Source organism: Pleurodeles waltl, chromosome 4_1 (assembly GCF_031143425.1).
Source record: "Pleurodeles waltl isolate 20211129_DDA chromosome 4_1, aPleWal1.hap1.20221129, whole genome shotgun sequence".
NCBI lineage: Eukaryota > Metazoa > Chordata > Amphibia > Caudata > Salamandridae > Pleurodeles > Pleurodeles waltl.
The window spans coordinates 709978234-709998991 of NC_090442.1; the positions used below are offsets into that span (position 1 = coordinate 709978234).

Sequence of the window (20758 nt, forward strand, 5' to 3'; positions counted from 1 at the left end):
TTAGGTAGAGAAACTGCAATCAAATTACAATACTGTTGCTGAAAGAAAGACGGAAAAAAGAAGTTTGGAGTAGACCAAGCCAAGGAATACTGGAGCGAGAGGAAAACATGTCTGAACCAGACAGTGGAGAGAAAACAATCTAACAAAGGACTCCATGCCCATGTGCAGTATCAGGAGGAGTCACTCTATCTCGTGACTCGAAAAGATTCTTTGAATAAAAACAACTTGTAACACTCTGGACCGAACACTTGATGCCAGACTTATGCAAAGCATGTGTAGCTACAGCTACACATGCCATCGAACATGTACATTTCCCTCCCATGCAAGAGATTAAAGTAGAAAATTTGTGGTCTCACATTGCTCCTTCCAATATCAATTTCGACAACCTGAGCAGACTAAAAGTGCTATTGTTTAAAAAAAAAAAAAAAAAAAAACACACATGGTGCTCACATCTGCCCGTGAGGCATGTGACCTGCAAGTGGCAAGGGTGTCAGCTGAGATACAGACCCTTTTAAACACAAACTTTCCAAGGTACTTTGGGGAGTTGGTAAGTCACTTTATTAACGCATCTAACACTGCAGGGATTGTACTCTTTTTTTAAGGCTGTTGAATCTGGATTTGTAAGCGCATACCAGACCGTTTTTGAAGTAGTACCATCAGCCATTGTCCTAGCATTAATTGGCAGTATCTTGCTGTTGCTAATTTTGATTCGCTATGGCTGTCCCATCTTGCCCAAACAGAGTGATGGAGCTCCCACCAGCCCCACTGTGTAGAGAATGCATGATGAAGTGCTTTGGAGTATTACTGTTGGAAGAACTGGAAAAAGGACTGGTCATTGTCATTTCAACCAGTGCTCTGCTGTGCTCGGCCTGTCTTCCATTGCTTTTAGTGCCCTTTCGAGAATGCTATAGAAGTGTGTCTTGTTCGACAACATGTACTTTCAATGGACATGAATCTGATGATGTTCGCTTCATTGAGGTTGTAGTTGCTCTGTGATGCTTTTGCCTTATTTGAGCCATCCTTAATAGCTCAGGTTGCTTCAGCTCCCTCTACCCCAGCATCTGCCATTACACAGAATGCTGCTTCCTCGGCTGAGGCTACTGATCGTGTGTGCTCCTTTGGCCTTTTGGATGGGACTCTGGTGGTTATAGCGCCTGCTGAAGTGGGGTCTCTCTTGGATTCCATCTCCATGGATGGGTTTGAGAACCTCATGTGGGATTCCAATTACTTTTAATTGGCGCTGTTTATCTAAAAGGAACTGTTTAAATTTGTCCATGTCCTCTGGATTGTTCCGCTTATTGACCTGGACATTTTTATAATTTTTATACTTTTATAGATTACAGGGTTTATATTATATTTGAGTGTAAGTTGTTTTTATTGGCAGTCTAGAATCTGCACTCCTAATCTGGCAAGGGGAGGGTGTTGTGGGGATAATTTTTAGTATCAGCTGCCTCTACTAGGAAGCTTCATGTTTTAGCAAGCCATTCTACAACGTGTAATCTGTACCTGTGTCCAAGGCTGCCATGTATGGGACATGATATGCCAATTTATATAGCCAGCTGTATCCTTGAGACACATCACTACGTCAGGCACCTTCCCTAAACTCTGTATGGTTTATCATTTAAACACATAGGCCTAAGGAGGGTAGAGTGCACTCTGGTCATGACCATCTGAGATACGTTCCACACTCAAAATAAGCTTTTCTGATCCTGGTGTTAACTCTTCAGCTTCCTGAGAGGACTGCCATCTAGACAACAGGCAGAACCCTGATATTCTATTCAGGTATGGCTCTGGGGCTACTCCCTTATGTCGGGCCAGGCAGAAGGGTTACAATGACTATGCTCCCAGATATAGACACAGGGTTTGGTAGGAATCTCTAGAATTCCTAGGCTTTCACAGTAAATGGTGGGGTTGTTTGTCTTCTTTACGTTGGTTGTAATGATGATTACTGTACTATGTCCCATCTGCCTTATCATTATAGCACATGCTTTTTATACTAGGATGCAACTGCTTTAATAAATGCGTTGAAATTGAGTTTGCATCTCGTGTGAGTAACTGAATGAAATGGATATGCTCTGTTTCCATGACTTCCCTGGGGAGTCAGAGTGTTTGGTTCAGGGTGCCACTAATCACTTCTCCCCTGATAGGGTTGGGTGAGGCACTGTGAGCTTGCCAGGAGTTAGGCTACTGCTCGAATAACCAGGTCTTGAGGCGTTTCCTGAAGGTCAGGAGATCCTGGGTCTGTTGTAGGTGGACGGGGAGGGAGTTCCAGGTCTTGGCAGCGAGGTGGGAAAAGGATCTGCCACCGGCTGCAGTTTGATGGATGCGGGGAACAGTGGCGAGGGCGAGGTTGGCGGAGCGGAGTTGGCGGATAGGAGCGTAGAAGGTGAGTTGCACGTTGAAGTATGCAGGGCTTGCGTTGTGGAGAGCTTTGAGGATTTTGAAGGTTATCCTCTTGTTGATGGGAAGCCTGTGTAGATCTCTGAGGTGGGCTGAGATGTGGTGGTGGCATGGGATGTTGAGGATGATGTGTTCGGAGGCGTTCTGTATACGTTGCAGTTTCTTCTGGAGCTTGGCCATGGTTCCCGCGTACAGCGTGTTGCCGTAGTCCAGTCTGCTGCTGACGAGGGAGTGGGTGACCGTCCTTCTGGTTTCGATGGGGATTCATCTGAAGGTCTTACGAAGCATGCAGAGGGTGTTGAAGCAAGAAGATGAGACTGTGTTGACTTGCTGGATCATGGTGAGCGATGAGTCTAGTCTATTGTGGGTTCTAGGTGACCTTGATTAGGTGAGGTGTAACACACTTCATAGGTGCACTTTAGCTTCTCATGCAGACAGGTAAGTGCTTTGACTTGCGTAATGTCATTGCAGCAAGGCTTTGTGCAGGATTCACAGACTTAGGCATAGTCTGGAGGGTGAGGAGCAAGGCACGAAAGGTTCCACCCATAACGAGATGCCTTTTCTGGTACAGATGTAGACACCTCTACAGTATCCAGGTTATCTACTAATTTCCTTGTTCAACCAAGGTAGGAAGCCAGATCAGGAAGGAGTCCGCCGCACAATAAAAAGAAGGAGCCTCAAATTCAGAGAGGTGACATTTAAATGGGTTGTCCCAACAGGCAGATTCACTATAGGAGTAATGGTATAAAGCACTGTACTCCTGGACTATCAATGTGCTACCATCACACATCACCTCAGAATAGGGTTACAATGTGATTCAATTACACTCATCAACAGAGCTCCTATGGTGAATAATAAAGGGAAAAGATGGAAAACCTTTTCAATTGTACCTTTACCACCAACACAAACTTGAGTACCATTGGAAGTGACCACAGTGAAGAACATATGTAAGGAAATGCCTCCTTGGCATGGTTACCCCCTGACTTTTTGCCTTTGCTGATGCTAAGTTATGATTTGAAAGTGTGCTGGGACCCTGCTAACTAGGCCCCAGCACCAGTGTTCTTTCCCTAAACTGTACCTTTGTCTCCACAATTGGCACAACCCTGGCACTCAGGAAAGTCCCTTGTAACTGGTACCCCTGGTACCAAGGGCCCTGATGCCAGGGAAGGTCCCTAAGAGCCGCAGCATGTTTTATGCCACCCTGGGGACCCCTCACTCAGCACATGCACACTGCCTCACAGCTTGTGTGTGCTGGTGGGGAGAAAATGACTAAGTCGACATGGCACTCTCCTCAGAGTGCCATACCCACCTCACACTGCCTGTGGCATAGGTAAGTCACCCCTCTAGCAGCCCTTACAGCCCTAAGGCAGAATGCACTATACCACAGGTGAGAGCATATGTGCATGAGCACTGTGCCCTACAGTGTCTAAGCAAAACCTTAGACATTGTAAGTGCAGGGTAGCCTTAAGAGTATATGGTCTGGGACTTTGTCAAACACAAACTCCACAGTTCCATAATGGCTACCCTGAAAACTGGGAAGTTTGGTATCAAACTTCTCAGCACAATCAATGCACACTGATGCCAGTGTGTACTTTATTGTAACATACACCCAGGGCTGAATACCAACCCGACTTCCAGTGTAGGCTGACTAGTTTCTGCCAGCCTGCCACACACCAGACATGTTGCTGGCCACATGGGGAGAGTGCCTTTGTCACTCTGTGGCCAGGAACAAAGCCTTTACTGGGTGGAGGTGGTTTCTCACCTCCCCCTGCAGGAACTGTAACACCTGGCGGTGAGCCTCAAAGGCTCACCCCTTTTGTTACAGCACCACAGGGCATTCCAGCTAGTGGAGATGCCCACCCCTCCGGCCACTGCCCCCACTTTTGGCGGCAAGGCTGGAGGAGATAATTACAAAAACAAGGAGGAGCCACCCACCAGTCAGGACAGCCCCTAAGGTGTCCTGAGCTGAGGTGACTCCTGCTTTTAGAAATCCTCCATCTTGAGAGTGGAGGATTCCCCCAATAGGATTAGGGATGTGCCCCTCCCTCCCCACAGGGAGGCGGCACAAAGAGGATGTAGCCACCCTCCAGGACAGTAGCCATTGGCTACTGCCTTCCCAGGCCTAAAAACACCCCTAAATCTAGTATTTAGGGGCACCCCAGAACCTAGGAAACTAGATTCCTGCAACCTTAACAAAGAAAAAGGACTGCTGACCTGAAGCCCTGCAGAGAAGACGGAGACGACAACTGCCTTGGCCCCAGCCGTACCGGCCTGTCTCCCAACTTCGAAGAAAACTGCAACAACGACGCATCCAACAGGGACCAGCGACCCAAAACACATAGGCGCCTATGGAGAACAGGGAACAAATTGAAATATGGACGGTTGACCTTCCGGTGGACAGCACTGTTCCCCTAAAGGTATAATTTTTTTTTTTTTTATAGGAAAAAAACATACACGCTGTAAGTCTGAAAGGGTGGATTCAAACCCTGCCTTGGGACGGCAGAAGACACCAAAGGCTGTTGATTTATGCCTCTGAGCTACATCACCATACCCTACCGACATCCCCGAAGACAAGGTGGGAACTTGCAAAGGCATCAAATGGGCCTGCAAACAGAGAAAAACAAGGTGTAATATAGAACCTTAGGAAAAGATGGGGAAAAAACCTTTTGTAGAAGACAAATAGGAAGAGGGTGTCCATGGTAGGAATCACAAAACAAGTTAGGAAAAAACATGGCTCTGTGAGGAGTTCAAGAACATATCTCTACTTTGTAAGGACAAGGAGGAAAAAGTAGCAAATAGCTTACACCAAAAAGCTCAAAACAGCAAATGTCAAACATCATCTCTAACTAACAGGAACGAGAAGCAACCTGCCTAGGGCAAACTAAGGTAGAGTACAACCAAAACGAGAACCACAATACGTGGTAGAAAAACACCAAAATGTGGCGGAAGTGAGCCACTGCTTGGGAATAACAAATGATAAATAGGCAAATGGTTATGCCTCAGAAGGAGAGCTGCTGCTCTACACGGACAGACACCGCGGAAAGTTAAACAGTATGGAAAGGGTGGGGTTCGAACTCACCCCAAAGCATTCATAGCACATAGTCAGAGCTAACAGTCAACCCATCCTTAGAAGGGCGTAAAGCACCATAAGTACAAGTGCAAAAAAACAAACATGGATGTAGGGATAAACTAAGAATAGGAGTATACTCTGGGAGTGAACCCGAACCAGACGGCTGCAAGAAGTGCCGGCAACTCGTAACATGAAAGGATGGGTACGAAACAGAACCCACAACTGGCAGGAACTTGGAAGAACAAAAAGACTCACAACAGAGTAGGGAAGAAGATCATTCTCCACAATGAGAATTACAAACGGTGCAAGGCAGAATCTCCACGCGCATTAAAAAGGTTTTGCCATCATATGGCATGCCAAGTAGATTATCCCGTACAGGAGCAGAAAAATTAGAAGGCAACAATTAAGCCCTAGGATGTATGGCAACAGACGCAACCATGAGCCGACCCACTGTATCGGTCGTATCCATGCCAGTGCAAACTGTGATCCGAGCAGCCTGCTGACCATCTCTGATCAAAGGCGTCAGGGCAGTATGTGCATCCTCAAGGAGAGATGACAATAAGTTCTCTACGGAGTCCCACAGAGCATGGGAGAAGCAAGCAAACACATGGAGGTGTTAGTGGAGCGAAGGGCAGCACTAGAGGAAGCGAAAATGCGCCTGCCAGCAGCATCCAGCTGTCTGGCTTCTCAGTGCAGCAGAGCAGAAGGAATCTGCGCCACGTCAGTAATGCCCAAAGCAGTCTGTACCACAAAACTCCTAGGAGTAGGGTGGTGGCTCCTCCTGTGCCAGCCGGTGCCTGTGGGTCCACAGAAGGACCAAAGGCAGGCTGGTTCAAGACACTGAGGAGATGTCCTAAAGAGACTCGCAATAAGGCAGAAGAGATTCAGTGGACAACTTATCCAGATGAAAATCCAATACCTGTTCTGCAGATAACTGCACCAGTGGAAGTTGGGGGTGTAAAACAGCCGCCACCCGTCTCAACATGTCTGCGAAGGCAGTACTGGTTTCCGTTGCCAATCCAGGTAACAATAGCAGACTGGACGTTGGCGATAAGTCCAGGCCACTTACAGTGGCTAAGTCAAGCATCCAATCAGAGGAGGAACCCGGGAGAGGACCCGTAAAAGGAGCATGAGGATGTGCAGGGGGCTCAGAAGATGGATCCAGCCAAGTAGCCACATCGAATTTGAACGGCGCCGCTCTCGCCATCTGCCGACTCCGAGGAAATCAAAATAGGAGTGGCGAACGGAGTCGAGGGGCGTTGAAACAATTGGATCAGGCGACGGTCGCAAGAGGCCACGCACCAGTGCCGATCCTACTCTGGAGTCAGGGTCGAGAGGCTGAACGGGCGCAGAGGTGGAGACTGCCAGCGAGGACCCCGTCAAAGCACTCGCCACCTTCTTAGGGTCCAAAGGAGCTCGAGAGGGAGGAGAGGACCCAAAAACGGAATGCAGGTGTGTGTAGTAGACCCACATTTAGTCCAGAGTCGCCCCGGCGCGGGATACAGCTGAAGGGAAGGAGTGAAGTTGAGCACGGACTCCACTGGAGGAGTTCGCGAGGGCAGTGACGCTGAAAGGCGTGACAGCACTCAGGTAGACATACCTGGAGACATCCGATAGACCACCGGACATCGAAGGAACCATACACGAACGACTTCTGGAACGCTCTAGGGATCACGAGGAAGAAGATGGACTCCGACGGTGCCGGGAAGACAATTTACCCGCCCGCGCCGCCTGGAAGATTCATATGACGCTCCTTCAAGGACTTGGGCTTCAGACGATGGGAGGGACACCACAAGCACACCGAATGGGGGTCTGTGACCGACATTTGCCGGGCAAGGACCCACGGGACTCAAAACTCTGAAAGCATATACAACATGTTTTTTGAAAAATTACCAGAAAAAAAATCGGGGAAAGGCCAAAAGGGCCTGAGGTACGACAACACTGGATCTGGGTTGCTGAGCAGAAAAGAAGAAACTGGCATCAGCGTGTCAGAGGAGGGAATATATGTACTTTGTTGACGTCACGTCCAGGGATGACATCGCTGCGGAGTCGCTCAACACCCTCTACTGACGCGCAGAGGTACTGCAGAGGAAACATTTCCTGATCCAGTCTGACGCCTGGGGGAGAATTCTAGAATTCTAAGATAAGGAATCTGTCGCTAGTTGTCTCTATCAGAAATAGCCAACAAGTGTTTAGTCTTAAGTAAGACTTTTTCAGGGTCGATTGAAACATCCTGCAGTTCTCTGTGTACAGAAACTTATCATTGTCCAATAGAGTGATGCAGTTTAGTTTGTATGGAAACAACTGAATCGTTCCAAATTTTCAGAACAAAGGATTGGAAACAATCAAATATCTGCAGTCATCAGTACAAACCATGTGACCCATATCTTGTTAGAGAAATACCTCAAACCCCCTTGATAAGGAGTGATTTCCCAGAGGATACTATCTACCTCCGGGCTGAGCCACCGGTCGTCAGGGCACTGCTCCACAATAACAAAAACATGCAGAAAGAAATAGGTTTCAGCTGTTGAAGGAAGCAGAAGTACATTTTTTCTGCCAAAAATGCAGTAAATTAATAGACCCACAGACCACTGCAAGGATCACAATAGCTATTATGATAACGATCTTAGCCCTGGGATCTATTATCATGTGTAACTTTCACCAGTGTAGGGTATTTTGCCAGAAACAAAATTAACAGCTTTTAAAGTACAGCCATCTGTGTACATCTTTGGATGAGGCAACAAATCATCCTCCCGAATGTTTTGTAATGTTCTAATGTGTAATGCTCTAATCCTATTGTTTTTCAAAGCAACCTCCATCGGCATGGAAGATCCGTGCATACGTTATAAGTCAGCACCAAAGAAGTTGGATGTATATTCTTCAGGCCGACTGCACCCATTTTTCATAATGCCTTTAGGACGCTGACATAAATTAGCCACTTTTGGTATTTTCTGTACTTTAAAACATATTTATTTCCTAACTCTGTTACAGACACCTTTGGAATTAAGTGGCCACCTGTAATGAAGTCTTATTGTCATCATGGACTCTTTACAGGCAGGGATAACAAACTGGATATCTATCAATAAATACAGTGAATTACATGAGCAAAATATGGAAACCATGTCCTCCATCGTCTTTGTAAAAATGATAATTAACGGGGGTGCAAAGTTACTTTTTTAAAATTTATTCAAATTACTCTGACTACGCAATCACTGCATTAAAAGTTCCAGATTTGTATATCACGCTCTTGTTCTCTATAAACTTTGTAGGGGAGGTGAAAACAATGAGAGGAAGGGAGGCTTCTCTTAAGAATCAAATCAACTTGTTTGTGTAGAACGGTGTGCAGTCACACTTAAAAATATGACTGTGAAGATGGGGTTGATGCTTTGTGAGTTGTTTATCAACATCCAAAGGAAGTCAATTCTACCCATGTTTATGGCTGTGCCCCAGGGGACTGAGAATGTAAGTTAAAGCTCCTGAGCTTGCCTAAGCACAAGACGGTACATTTTTGCAGAGCAGTGAATCTACAGCAGAGTCTCACAACAATAAAAACAGATCAGTGGCATTCTGAACGTAAAAGAAACCAAATGTTTGGAATGACCATATAATGGAAAACAGTTGAGAAAGTCCTAAATATAAATGTAATCTTTGCAATTTTTTCCCAGAAATGTCTTTACTGCACCAAGAGAGTACATAAATGAGCTGGTCATATTAGAAAGAGATACTAAAAAAAACTATAAAGAGACACAAGTAAAAAAAAAAATTTGTTCTCTTCTTACCTGTTTGAAATCTTAATGCCATTTTCTCTCATTGCAAATAGCAAAACAGCCATGCGATATAAAGCTTCAGTTACATCCCCAACAGTGAGTGTGGAGCTTGGCCTAGTCAGATACGACATAAACATCTGTATATCATCAACACCATCGGAAAGGAGAACAATGACTGCCATTACAGCCCAAATATTCATAGTCTGTGAAAAGAAGAAGCAAGCAGCATCTGGTAAATTAAATGATGAAGCATAACAGAAATGATAATTTATTTTCACACTTTGTTCGATTGTTACACATATTCCTATAATCTAAAAAATTTCCTCAGTTAGCTAAGCTGCTTGAAAGTAAAGTAATGTCAATGTTACTGAACATGTATCGAAACATTACCGACAACAAAAACTTAACAAGGCCAACTCAGTACTCAATCAAATCAGCTACACTCAGATGGATCCTACTGACACCGGTTATCGGCAGTGTTACAAAATGGCATCAAAGGTGGCAGTCTCTTCATGGCGGAAAAATGTAAATGCATTTCATCCAAAAGGTATAGCTTGGTTTTTTCTACCAGTTAGTTCCCACTTACCTTCTAAACTCTGTATTCCCCACTTAACTCATGAAACATCAATACCAACAGTTTGGGAATGCCTTATTTGTATACAGTCTTGGATCAATCCTGAAGGAGAGGATTACACTTGAAAAAGGAGATTAAAAAGCTGTACAAATGTATAACAAATGGTCACACTGGTATGTATCTCTCTCTCTATATATATATATACATATACATATATATATATACATACACAAATACATATACATATATATATCCTCAAAGAATCCAAGGAGCACTCTCCGATGTTTGGTTTCATTATTTTATTCCAAGCCCTTGCATCAAACAGAAATATGGAGAGACTGAAGTCCGTTCTCTTTGGTGACTACACAACTAATTGGAGTAAACTATTTATGGATGCGTGTTTTTACTTTGTAGGAGCGTCACTTTGTAACCAGCATTTGAAAAAGGAAATGTCCGAAACGTGTCATGCTTGGCGATTGGAATAAAATAATGAAACCCAACCCGGAGAGTGCCCCTTGGTTTCTTTGAGGAGAGGCATTTGCTCTGTATATTTTACTTGCATGCCACTTGCACGAAGGAGGCACCCATCATAACAGAGTTCGGCAGTTTAAGTGGTGTTTGGAGGACTATATATACATATATACATAAAATCTTAGTAAAATACCTGATACAAGCTAATAGTTAATTCATGTAGTTTGTTTCAGAAAGCCCAAACTCTGCCGAAATGGGCTTCAAAGACATGTTCAGAGGATCCCGGTGATAAAGTATGAAATGCTGCAGGAAGCTGGCCTGGTTTGTGGTGGATACCTATGGTACTTACACCTTATTCCAGGTATCCCCCTCTCAGTGAAGTGTAGGCAGTGTCTAGAAGCCAGGCTCTCTAGAGGTAGCTGTGGATGAGTAGCCAAGGCTTATCAAGGAGACATGCAAATACCACTACAGTCATACAGTACTTATACAAAACCCTATAGGGGGTAAGAAAATACATTATATATACAGTGTATATATGGAAAATGTCACTTACCCAGTGTACATCTGTTCGTGGCATTAGTCGCTGCAGATTCACATGCTGTGCACATCCCGCCATCTGGTGTTGGGCTCGGAGTGTTACAAGTTGTTTTTCTTCGAAGAAGTCTTTTCGAGTCACGAGATCGAGGGACTCCTCCCATTTCGGCTCCATTGCGCATGGGCGTCGACTCCATCTTAGATTGTTTTTCCCCGCAGAGGGTGAGGTAGGAGTTGTGTATACTAGTAATAGTGCCCATGCAATGGAGTGAATACGTATGTACATAATGTAGTTTAAAGTAATATATTTACAAATGTTCAAGATCAAATTCTAAACGGCTACAGGCTCCCGGGGAGGCGGGTGGGCGCATGTGAATCTGCAGCGACTAATGCCACGAACAGATGTACACTGGGTAAGTGACATTTTCCGTTCGATGGCATGTGTAGCTGCAGATACACATGCTGTGCATAGACTAGTAAGCAGTTATCTCCCCAAATGCGGTGGTTCAGCCTGTAGGAGTTGAAGTTGTTTGAAACAATGTTCGTAGTACTGCTTGACCTACTGTGGCTTGTTGTGCCGTTAACACATCTACACAGTAGTGTTTGGTAAATGTATGAGGCGTAGACCATGTAGCTGCCTTACATATTTCGGTCATTGGAATATTACCTAGAAAGGCCATGGTAGCACCTTTCTTTCTAGTTGAGTGTGCTTTTGGTGTAATCGGCAGTTCTCTTTTTGCTTTAAGATAGCAGCTTTGAATACACTTAACTATCCATCTAGCAATGCCTTGTTTAGAAATTGGATTTCCTGTATGAGGTTTTTGGAAAGCAATAAATAATTGTTTTGTTTTCCGAATTAGTTTTGTTCTGTCAATGTAGTACATTAACGCTCTTTTGATGTCTAATGTATGTAGTGCTCTCTCAGCTACCGAGTCTGGCTTTGGGAAGAACACTGGTAATTCCACTGTTTGATTCAAGTGGAATGGTGTAATAACTATTGGTAAAAATTTAGGATTTGTCCGTAGAACTACTTTATGCTTGTGTATTTGAATAAATGGTTCTTGTATGGTAAACGCTTGAATCTCACTCACTCTTCTTAGAGATGTGATGGCAATTAAAAATGCAACTTTCCATGTTAAGTATTGCATTTCACAAGAGTGCATGGGCTCAAAAGGTGGACCCATGAGTCGTGTTAAGACAATGTTGAGGTTCCATGAAGGAACTGGTGGTGTTCTTGGTGGTATAATTCTCTTTAGGCCTTCCATAAATGCTTTTATGACTGGAATCCTAAATAGTGAAGTTGAGTACGTAATTTGCAGGTAAGCTGAAATTGGGGTAAGATGTATTTTTATGGATGAAAAAGCTAGCTTTGACTTTTGCAAATGTAACAAGTATCCTACGATGTCTTTGGCAGATGCGTGTAAGGGTTGAATTTGATTATTATGGCAGTAATAAACAAATCTTTTCCACTTATTTGGATAGCAATGTCTAGTGGTAGGTTTTCTAGCTTGTTTTATGACCTCCATACATTCTTGTGTAAGGTCTAGGTGTCCGAATTCTAGGCCTTCAGGAGCCAAATGGCTAGATTCAGCGATGCTGGATTTGGATGTGTGATTTGTTGTTTGTGTTGTGTTAACAGATCTGGTCTGTTTGGTAGTTTGACATGAGGTACTACTGAGAGGTCTAGTAGTGTTGTGTACCACGGTTGTCTTGCCCATGTTGGCGCTATTAGTATGAGTTTGAGTTTGTTTTGACTCAATTTGTTTACAAGATATGGAAGGAGTGGGAGAGGGGGAAAAGCGTAAGCAAATATCCCTGACCAGCTCATTCATAATGCATTGCCCTGAGACTGATCTTGTGGGAACCTGGATGCGAGGTTTTGGCATTTTGCGTTTTCTTTTGTTGCAAATAGATCTATTTGTGGTGTTCCCCACTTCTGAAAGTAAGTGTTTAGTACTTGTGGGTGTATCTCCCATTCGTGGATCTGTTGGTGATCCCGAGAGAGTTTGTCTGCTAACTGGTTCTGAATTCCTGGAATAAATTGTGCTATTAGGCGAATGTGGTTGTGAATCGCCCAATGCCATATTTTCTGTGCCAGGAGACACAACTGTGTTGAGTGTGTCCCTCCCTGTTTGTTTAGGTAATACATGGTTGTCATGTTGTCTGTTTTGACAAGAATGTGTTTGTGGCTTATTATGGGTTGAAATGCTTTCAGCGCTAGAAATACTGCTAATAGTTCTAAGTGATTTATGTGAAACTGTTTTTGCTGATTGTCCCATTGTCCCTGGATGCTGTGTTGATTGAGGTGTTCTCCCCACCCTATCATGGAGGCATCTGTTATCATCACGTATTGTGGCACTGGGTCTTGGAAAGGACGCCCTTGGTTTAAATTTATACTGTTCCACCATTGAAGCGAGGTGTATGTTTGGCGGTCTATCAACACCAGATCTAGAAGATGACCCTGTGCTTGTGACCATTGTGACGCTAGGCACTGTTGTAAGGGCCTCATGTGTAACCTTGCGTTTGGGACAATGGCTATGCATGAGGACATTATGCCTAGTAGTTTCATCACCATTTTGACTTGTATCTTTTGTTTTGGATACATGGCCTGTATTACATTGTGAAAAGCCTGAACCCTTTGTGGACTTGGAGTGGCAATCCCTTTTGCTGTGTTGATTGTCACCCCTAAGTATTGCTGTGTTTGACACGGCAGAAGGTGTGACTTTGTGTAGTTGATTGAGAAACCTAACTTGTGTAGGGTTTCTATGACGTACTTTGTGTGTTGTGAACACTGCTGTAGCGTGCTGGTCTTGATTAACCAATCGTCTAGGTACGGGAATACATGTATTTGCTGCCTTCTGATATGTGCAGCTACTACTGCCAGGCATTTTGTAAAAACTCTTGGCACAGTTGATATTCCGAATGGCAACACCTTGAATTGGTAATGTACCCCTTGGAATACAAACCTTAAGTACTTTCTGTGTGAAGAATGTATCGGTATATGGAAATATGCATCCTTTAAGTCTAGTGTTGTCATGTAGTCTTGTTGTTTGAGCAGTGGGATTACGTCGTGTAATGTCACCATGTGAAAGTGATCTGATTTGATGTAAGTATTTAATGTTCTGAGATCTAGAATAGGTCTTAGACTTTTGTCTTTTTGGGGTATGAGAAAATACAGAGAGTAAACTCCTGGCCCCTTTTGTTGGTTTGGTACTAATTCTATTGCTTCTTTCAGTAGCAAAGCCTGAACTTCTAGTCCTAGAAGATCTATATGTTGTTTCGACATATTGTGTGTTTTTGGTGGGACGTTTGGAGGGAATTTGAGAAATTCTATGCAATAACCATGTTGGATAATTGCTAGGACCCAAGTGTCTGTTGTTATTTCTTCCCAATGTTTGTAAAACTTGGTTAGTCTCCCCCCACAGGTGTTGTGTGTTGGGGATTTGTGACTTGGAAGTCACTGTTTGGTTTGAGGAGTTTTGGGACTTTGGAACTTTCCTCTATTCTTTTGAAATTGTCCCCCTCTAAATTGTCCCCGAAAACCTCCCCGCTGATACTGGCTCTGGTAAGTGGGTCTTGTTTGTGAGGTTGTGGGTTTTATGCTTTGTCTTTGAAACCCCCCTCGAAACTGTGTCTTTCTAAATGTGCCTCTGCTCTATGTCTCCTTATTGTTACTGCTGTGTTGACAGTTCTAGCAGCTGTATCTGCAGCATCTATTGCTGACCGTATCTGATTGTTGGAGATACTCTGTCCTTCTTCTACAACTTGCTGCGCTCGCTTTTGGAACTCCTAGGGCAAATGTTCTATAAAAAGTGTTGCATTTCGTCCCAATGGGCCCTATCGTATCTGGCCAGCAAAGCCTGTGAATTTGCAATACGCCACTGGTTTGCTGCCTGCGCTGCTACCCTTTTGCCTGCTGCGTCGAATTTTCGACTTTCTTTATCTGGAGGTGGTGCATCTCCTGAAGTATGTGAGTTCGCTCTCTTGTGCGCTGCCCCTACTACAACTGAGTCCGGTGTTAGTTGTTGTGTGATGTAAACGGGGTCTGTTGGTGGAGGTTATATATTTTTTCTCCACTCTTGGAGTAATGGCCCTTCCTTTTACAGGCTCCTCAAACACTTGTTTGGAGTGTTTTAACATTCCGGGGAGCATGGGGAGACTCTGATATTGGCTGTGTGTGGACGACAGTGTGTTAAAAAGGAAGTCGTCTTCAATAGGCTCTGTATGCAGTCTGACATTATGAAATGCCGCTGCTCTCGACACCACCTGTGCGTATGCTGTACTATCCTCCGGTGGCGACGGTCTAGCTGGATAACATTCTGGACTATTATCTGACACTGGTGCGTCATAAAGGTCCCATGCGTCAGTGTCATCTTGACTCATTGTTGTATGCGTTGGTGATTGCATCATTGGTGGAGTGGCTACTGGTGATGGTTGCGGAGAGCGTTGTGGAGATGGTGGCGGGGTTACTTGTTTAGCCACCTTTGCTTGTGGCTGCTTGTCTTTTTCTTGGAAGGCAAGTTTGCGTTTCATTCTAATTGGAGGGAGAGTACTGATCTTCCCTGTTTCTTTTTGGATATGGAGCCTCCTTTGTGTGTAGTCCGGCTCTATTGCCTCCAATTCCTGTCCAAATCTATGCGTCTTCATTTGTGTGGACAGTCCTTGTTCCTCAGTGTAGGAACTTGTTTTCGGTTCCGAGGCCGGATGTTTCGGTATCTAAACCTTTTCGGCTGCTCTTTTCGGTTCCGACGAAACCTTTTTTACTTTCGGCGTCGTGGTCTCTCGGTGCGTACCCATTTCGGTGCCGCTTTCTCGGTGCCGAATCTGCTCGGAGCCACTATCTCGGGTCCGAGATTGCTGCGTGGCAGTATCTCGACCGGAGTCGGATGACTTCGTCACCAGCGTGCCCTTTTTCAGTGCCGATGATCGGTCACCTATTTTTTGGGTTAAGCCATGGCCTGTTGGCGGTGGCGTCCCCTGGGCTTTAGTAGTTTTTTCTTGAGTTTTTTGTTTCGACGTCTTACTCGCGGTTTTCGGCGTTTCCTCGGGATCGACCTCATCGGAGTCCGATTCGTGGACGGAGAATGCTTCTTCATCCTCCTTGAAACGCCCTGTTCCTGTCCTGTTGGTAGTTTGACATGAGGTACTACTGACAGGTCTAGTAGTGTTGTGTACCAAGGTTGCCTTTGCCCATGTTGGTGCTATTAGTATGAGTTGGAGTTTGTTTTGACTCAACTTGTTTACTAGATATGGAAGGAGTGGGAAAGGGGGAAAAGCGTACGCAAATATCCCTGACCAGTTCATCCATAGCGCATTGCCCTGAGACTGATGTTGTGGGTACCTGGATGCGAAGTTTTGGCATTTTGAGTTTTCCTTTGTTGCAAATAGATCTATTTGTGGTGTTCCCCAAATTTGAAAGTAAGTGTTCAGTATTTGGGGGTGAATTTCCCATTCGTGGATTTGTTGGTGATCCCGAGAGAGATTGTCTGCTAACTGATTCTGAATTCCTGGAATAAATTGTGCTATTAGGCGAATGTGGTTGTGAATCGCCCAATGCCATATTTTCTGTGTTAGGAGACACAACTGTGTTGAGTGTGTCCCTCCTTGTTTGTTTAGGTAATACATTGTTGCCATGTTGTCTGTTTTGACAAGAATGTATTTGTGGGTTATCATGGGTTGAAATGCTTTCAGCGCTAGAAATACCGCTAACAGTTCTAGGTGATTTATGTGAAACTGTTTTTGCTGTATGTCCCATTGTCCTTGGATGCTGTGTTGATTGAAGTGTGCTCCCCACCCTGTCATGGAAGCATCTGTTGTTATCACATATTGTGGCACTGGGTCTTGGAAAGGCCGCCCTTGGTTTAAATTTATACTGTTCCACCATTGAAGCGAGATGTATGTTTGGCGGTCTATCAACACCAGATCTAGAAGCTGACCCTGTGCTTGTGACCATTGTGATGCTAGGCACTGTTGTAAGGGCCGCATGTGTAACCTTGCATTTGGGACAATGGCTATGCATGAGGACATCATGCCTAGTAGTTTCATTATCATTTTGACTTGTACTCTTTGTTTTGGATACAAGGCCTGTATTACATTGTGAAATGTTTGTACTCTTTGTGGACTTGGAGTAGCAATCCCTTTTGCTGTGTTGATTGTTGCTCCTAAGTATTGCTGTGTTTGACACGGCTGCAGGTGTGACTTTGCGTAGTTGATTGAGAAACCTAGTTTGTGTAGGATTTCTATGACATATTTTGTGTGTTTTGAACACCGTTTTAGCGTATTGGTTTTGATTAACCAATCGTCTAGGTATGGGAACACATGTATTTGCTGCCTTCTGATATGTGCAGCTACTACTGCTAGGCATTTTGTAAAAACTCTTGGCACAGTTGTTATTCCGAATGGCAACACTTTGAATTGGTAATGTATCCCTTGGAATACAAACCTTAGGTACTTTCTGTGTGAAGGATGTATTGGTATATGGAAATATGCATCCTTTAGGTCTAGTGTTGTCATGTAGTCTTGTTGTTTGAGCAGTGGGATTACGTCTTGTAGAGTAACCATGTGAAAGTGGTCTGATTTGATGTAGGTGTTTAATGTTCTGAGATCTAGTATAGGTCTCAGGCTCTTGTCTTTTTTGGGTATCAGGAAGTACAGTGAGTAAACTCCTATGTTTAATTGTTCTTTTGGTACTAATTCTACATATATACAATGCCTGAACTTCTAGTCCTAGAAGATCTATATGTTGTTTTGACATACTGTGTGTTTTCGGTGGGACGTTTGGAGGGAATTTGAGAAATTCTATGCAATAACCATGCTGGATAATTGCTAAGACCCAAGTGTCTGTTCTTATTTCCTCCCAATGTTTGTAAAACTTGGTTAGTCTCCCCCCCCACAGGTGTTAAGTGTTGGGGATTTGTGACCTTGAAGTCACTGTTTGTTTTGAGGAGTTTTGGGACTTTGGAACTTTCCTCTGTTTCTTTGAAACTGTCCTCCTCTATATTGTCCCCGAAAACCTCCCCGCTGATACTGGCTCTGGTAAGTGGGCTTTGTTTGTGAGGTTGTGGCTTCTGTGGTCTGCCCTCGAAACCCCCCTCGAAATTGTGTCTTTCGAAATGTGCCTCTGCTCTGCGGGGAGTAGAGTGCGCCCATGGCTTTGGCCGTGTCAGTGTCTTTTTTACGTTTTTCTATTGCAGTGTCCACCTCCGGCCCAAACAACTGCTGTCCGTTGAATGGCATATTTAGCACAGCTTGCTGTATCTCTGGTTTAAATCCTGATGTACGCAGCTATGCATGTCTCCTTATTGTTACTGCTGTGTTGACAGTTCTAGCAGCTGTGTCTGCAGCATCCATTGCTGATCGAATTTGATTATTGGAGATATTTTGTCCCTCTTCTACCACTTGCTGCGCTCTTTTTTGGAACTCCTTTGGTAAATGTTCAATAAGGTGTTGGATCTCCTCCCAATGGGCCCTATCATATCTGGCTAACAAAGCTTGCGAATTTGCAATACGCCACTGGTTTGCTGCCTGTGCCGCCACCCTTTTGCCTGCTGCGTCGAATTTTCTACTCTCTTTATCTGGAGGTGGCGCGTCTCCTGAAGTATGAGAGTTGGCTCTTTTGCGCGCTGCTCCAACTACAACAGAGTCTGGTGATAGCTGTTGTGTGATGTACACTGGGTCTGTTGGTGGCGGTTTATATTTTTTAGCTACACTTGGAGTAATGGCTCTCCCTTTGACAGGGTCCTCAAACACTTGTTTGGAGTGTTTTAGCATTCCGGGCAACATCGGCAGACTTTGATATTGACTGTGCGTAGACGACAGTGTATTAAAAAGGAAGTCGTCTTCAATGGGTTCTGAGTGAAGGCTGACATTGTGAAATGCTGCTGCTCTTGATACCACTTGAACGTAGCCTGTACTATCCTCTGGTGGCGACGATCTCGCTGGATAGCATTGAGGACTATTATCTGACACTGGTGCGTCGTAAAGGTCCCATAGTCAGGGTCATCTTGACTCATCCCCGTATGAGTTGGGGATTGCATCATTGGTGGAGTGGCTACCGGTGATGGTTGTGGAGAGTGATGTGGGGATGGTGGTGGTGTTACTTGTTTAGCCACTTTTGCTTGTGGCTGTTTGTCCTTGTCTTGGAAGGCAAGTTTTTGTTTCATTCAGATTGGAGGAAGAGTGCTGATCTTCCCTGTATCTTTTTGAATAAAGAGCCGCCTTTGCGTGTGATCTGGCTCTATTGTCTCTAATTCTTGTTCAAATCTGTGTGTCTTCATTTGTGAGGACAGTCCTTGTTCCTCTGAATAGTAACTTCTTTTCGGTTCGGAGGCCGGATGTTTCGGTACCGAAACCTTTTCGGCTGCTTTTTTTGACTCCGACGAAATCTTTTTTACTTTCGGCGTAGTGCCCTCTCGGTGCCAACCCATTTCGGTGCCGCTGTCTCGATGCCGAATCTTTTCGGAGCCACTCTCTCGGGCCCGAGATTGCTGTGTGCCTGTATCTCGACCGGAGTCGGATGACTTCGACACCAGCTCGCCCTTTTTCGGTGCCGATGGACGGTCACCTATTTTTTGGGTTAAGCCATGGCCTGTTGGCGGTGGCGTCCCCTGGGCTTTAGCAGTCTTTTCGTGAGTTCTTTGTTTCGACGTCTTACGGTTTTCGGCGTTTCTTCGGGATCGATCTCCTCCGAGTCCGAATCCTGGATGGAGAATGTTTCTTCCTCCTCCTCGAAACGCCCTTGTCCTGTCGGCGCCGACGCCATTTGCAGTCTTCTTGCTCTTCGGTCCCTGAGTGTCTTCCTGGACCGAAACGCTCGACAGGCCTCACAAGTATCCTCCTTGTGTTCTGGTGACAAACACAAGTTACAGACCAGGTGTTGATCTGTATATGGATACTTGTTATGGCATTTTGGACAGAAGCGGAATGGGGTCCGTTCCATCAGCCTTGAAGAGACATGTGGCCGGGCCGACCAGGCCCCGACGGGGATCGAAAAAAAACCCGAAGGGCCAAAGGAGCTCTTCTTAATTCAGTGTCGATCTGTTGTAACTAACGCGATACCGAACGCAAACAATACCGACGATTTTCAGAGATTCTAACTAACCTTCCGAACCGAAACACGGAGCGAAAAGGAACACGTCCGAACCCGATGGCGGAAAAAAAACAATCTAAGATGGAGTCGACGCCCATGCGCAATGGAGTCGAAATGGGAGGAGTCCCTCGGTCTTGTGACTCGAAAAGACTTCTTCGAAGAAAAAAAACTTGTAACACTCCGAGCCCAACACCAGATGGCGGGATGTGCACAGCATGTGTATCTGCAGCTACACATGCCATTGAACATACATATATATATATATATATATATATATATATACATATATATATACACATATATACACACATACATATATACATGTATTTAAGGTAACATGTTTGGAGGCATTTTGCTATCCATCTTGCTAAACCTTGTTTTGAAATGGAGTAACCAGTATGAGGTTTTTGAAAAGCTACAAATAGCCGTTTAGATTTCCTGAATGGTTTTGTTCTATCTATGTAGTACATTAGAGCTTTTTTTAATGTCTAATGTATGTAGAGCTCTTTCTGCCACAGAATCTGGCTGTGGGAAGAAGACTGGTAGTTCCACTGTTTGATTGATATGAAAAGGTGATACTACTTTAGGAAGAAATTTAGGGTTAGTTCGTAGTACGACTTTATGTTTGTGTACTTGTATGAACGGTTCTTCAATAATGAAAGCTTGAATTTCACTAACTCTTCGCAATGATGTAATTGCGACTAGGAAGGCAACTTCCCATGTTAAGAATTGCATTTGACATGAGTGCATAGGTTCAAATGGTGGGCCCAATGGTTGCATAAGCACTATGTTTAAATTCCACGAAGGAACTGGAGGTGTTCTGGGTGGAATGATGCGTTTTAAGCCTTCCATGA

General features: G+C 44.5%; 1 protein-coding gene across 2 annotated transcripts in view; it reads right to left on the bottom strand.

Moving 5' to 3' along the window:
- The window catches only part of FBH1 (F-box DNA helicase 1), a 925111-nt gene that overhangs the window by 785648 nt on the left and 118705 nt on the right, over positions 1-20758 (bottom strand). For both annotated transcript variants that reach the window (XM_069229276.1, XM_069229275.1), the window contains one exon: positions 9250-9440. In XM_069229276.1, the coding sequence (XP_069085377.1) occupies positions 9250-9440 (191 nt within the window). The remainder of the gene's footprint in view (positions 1-9249; positions 9441-20758) is intronic.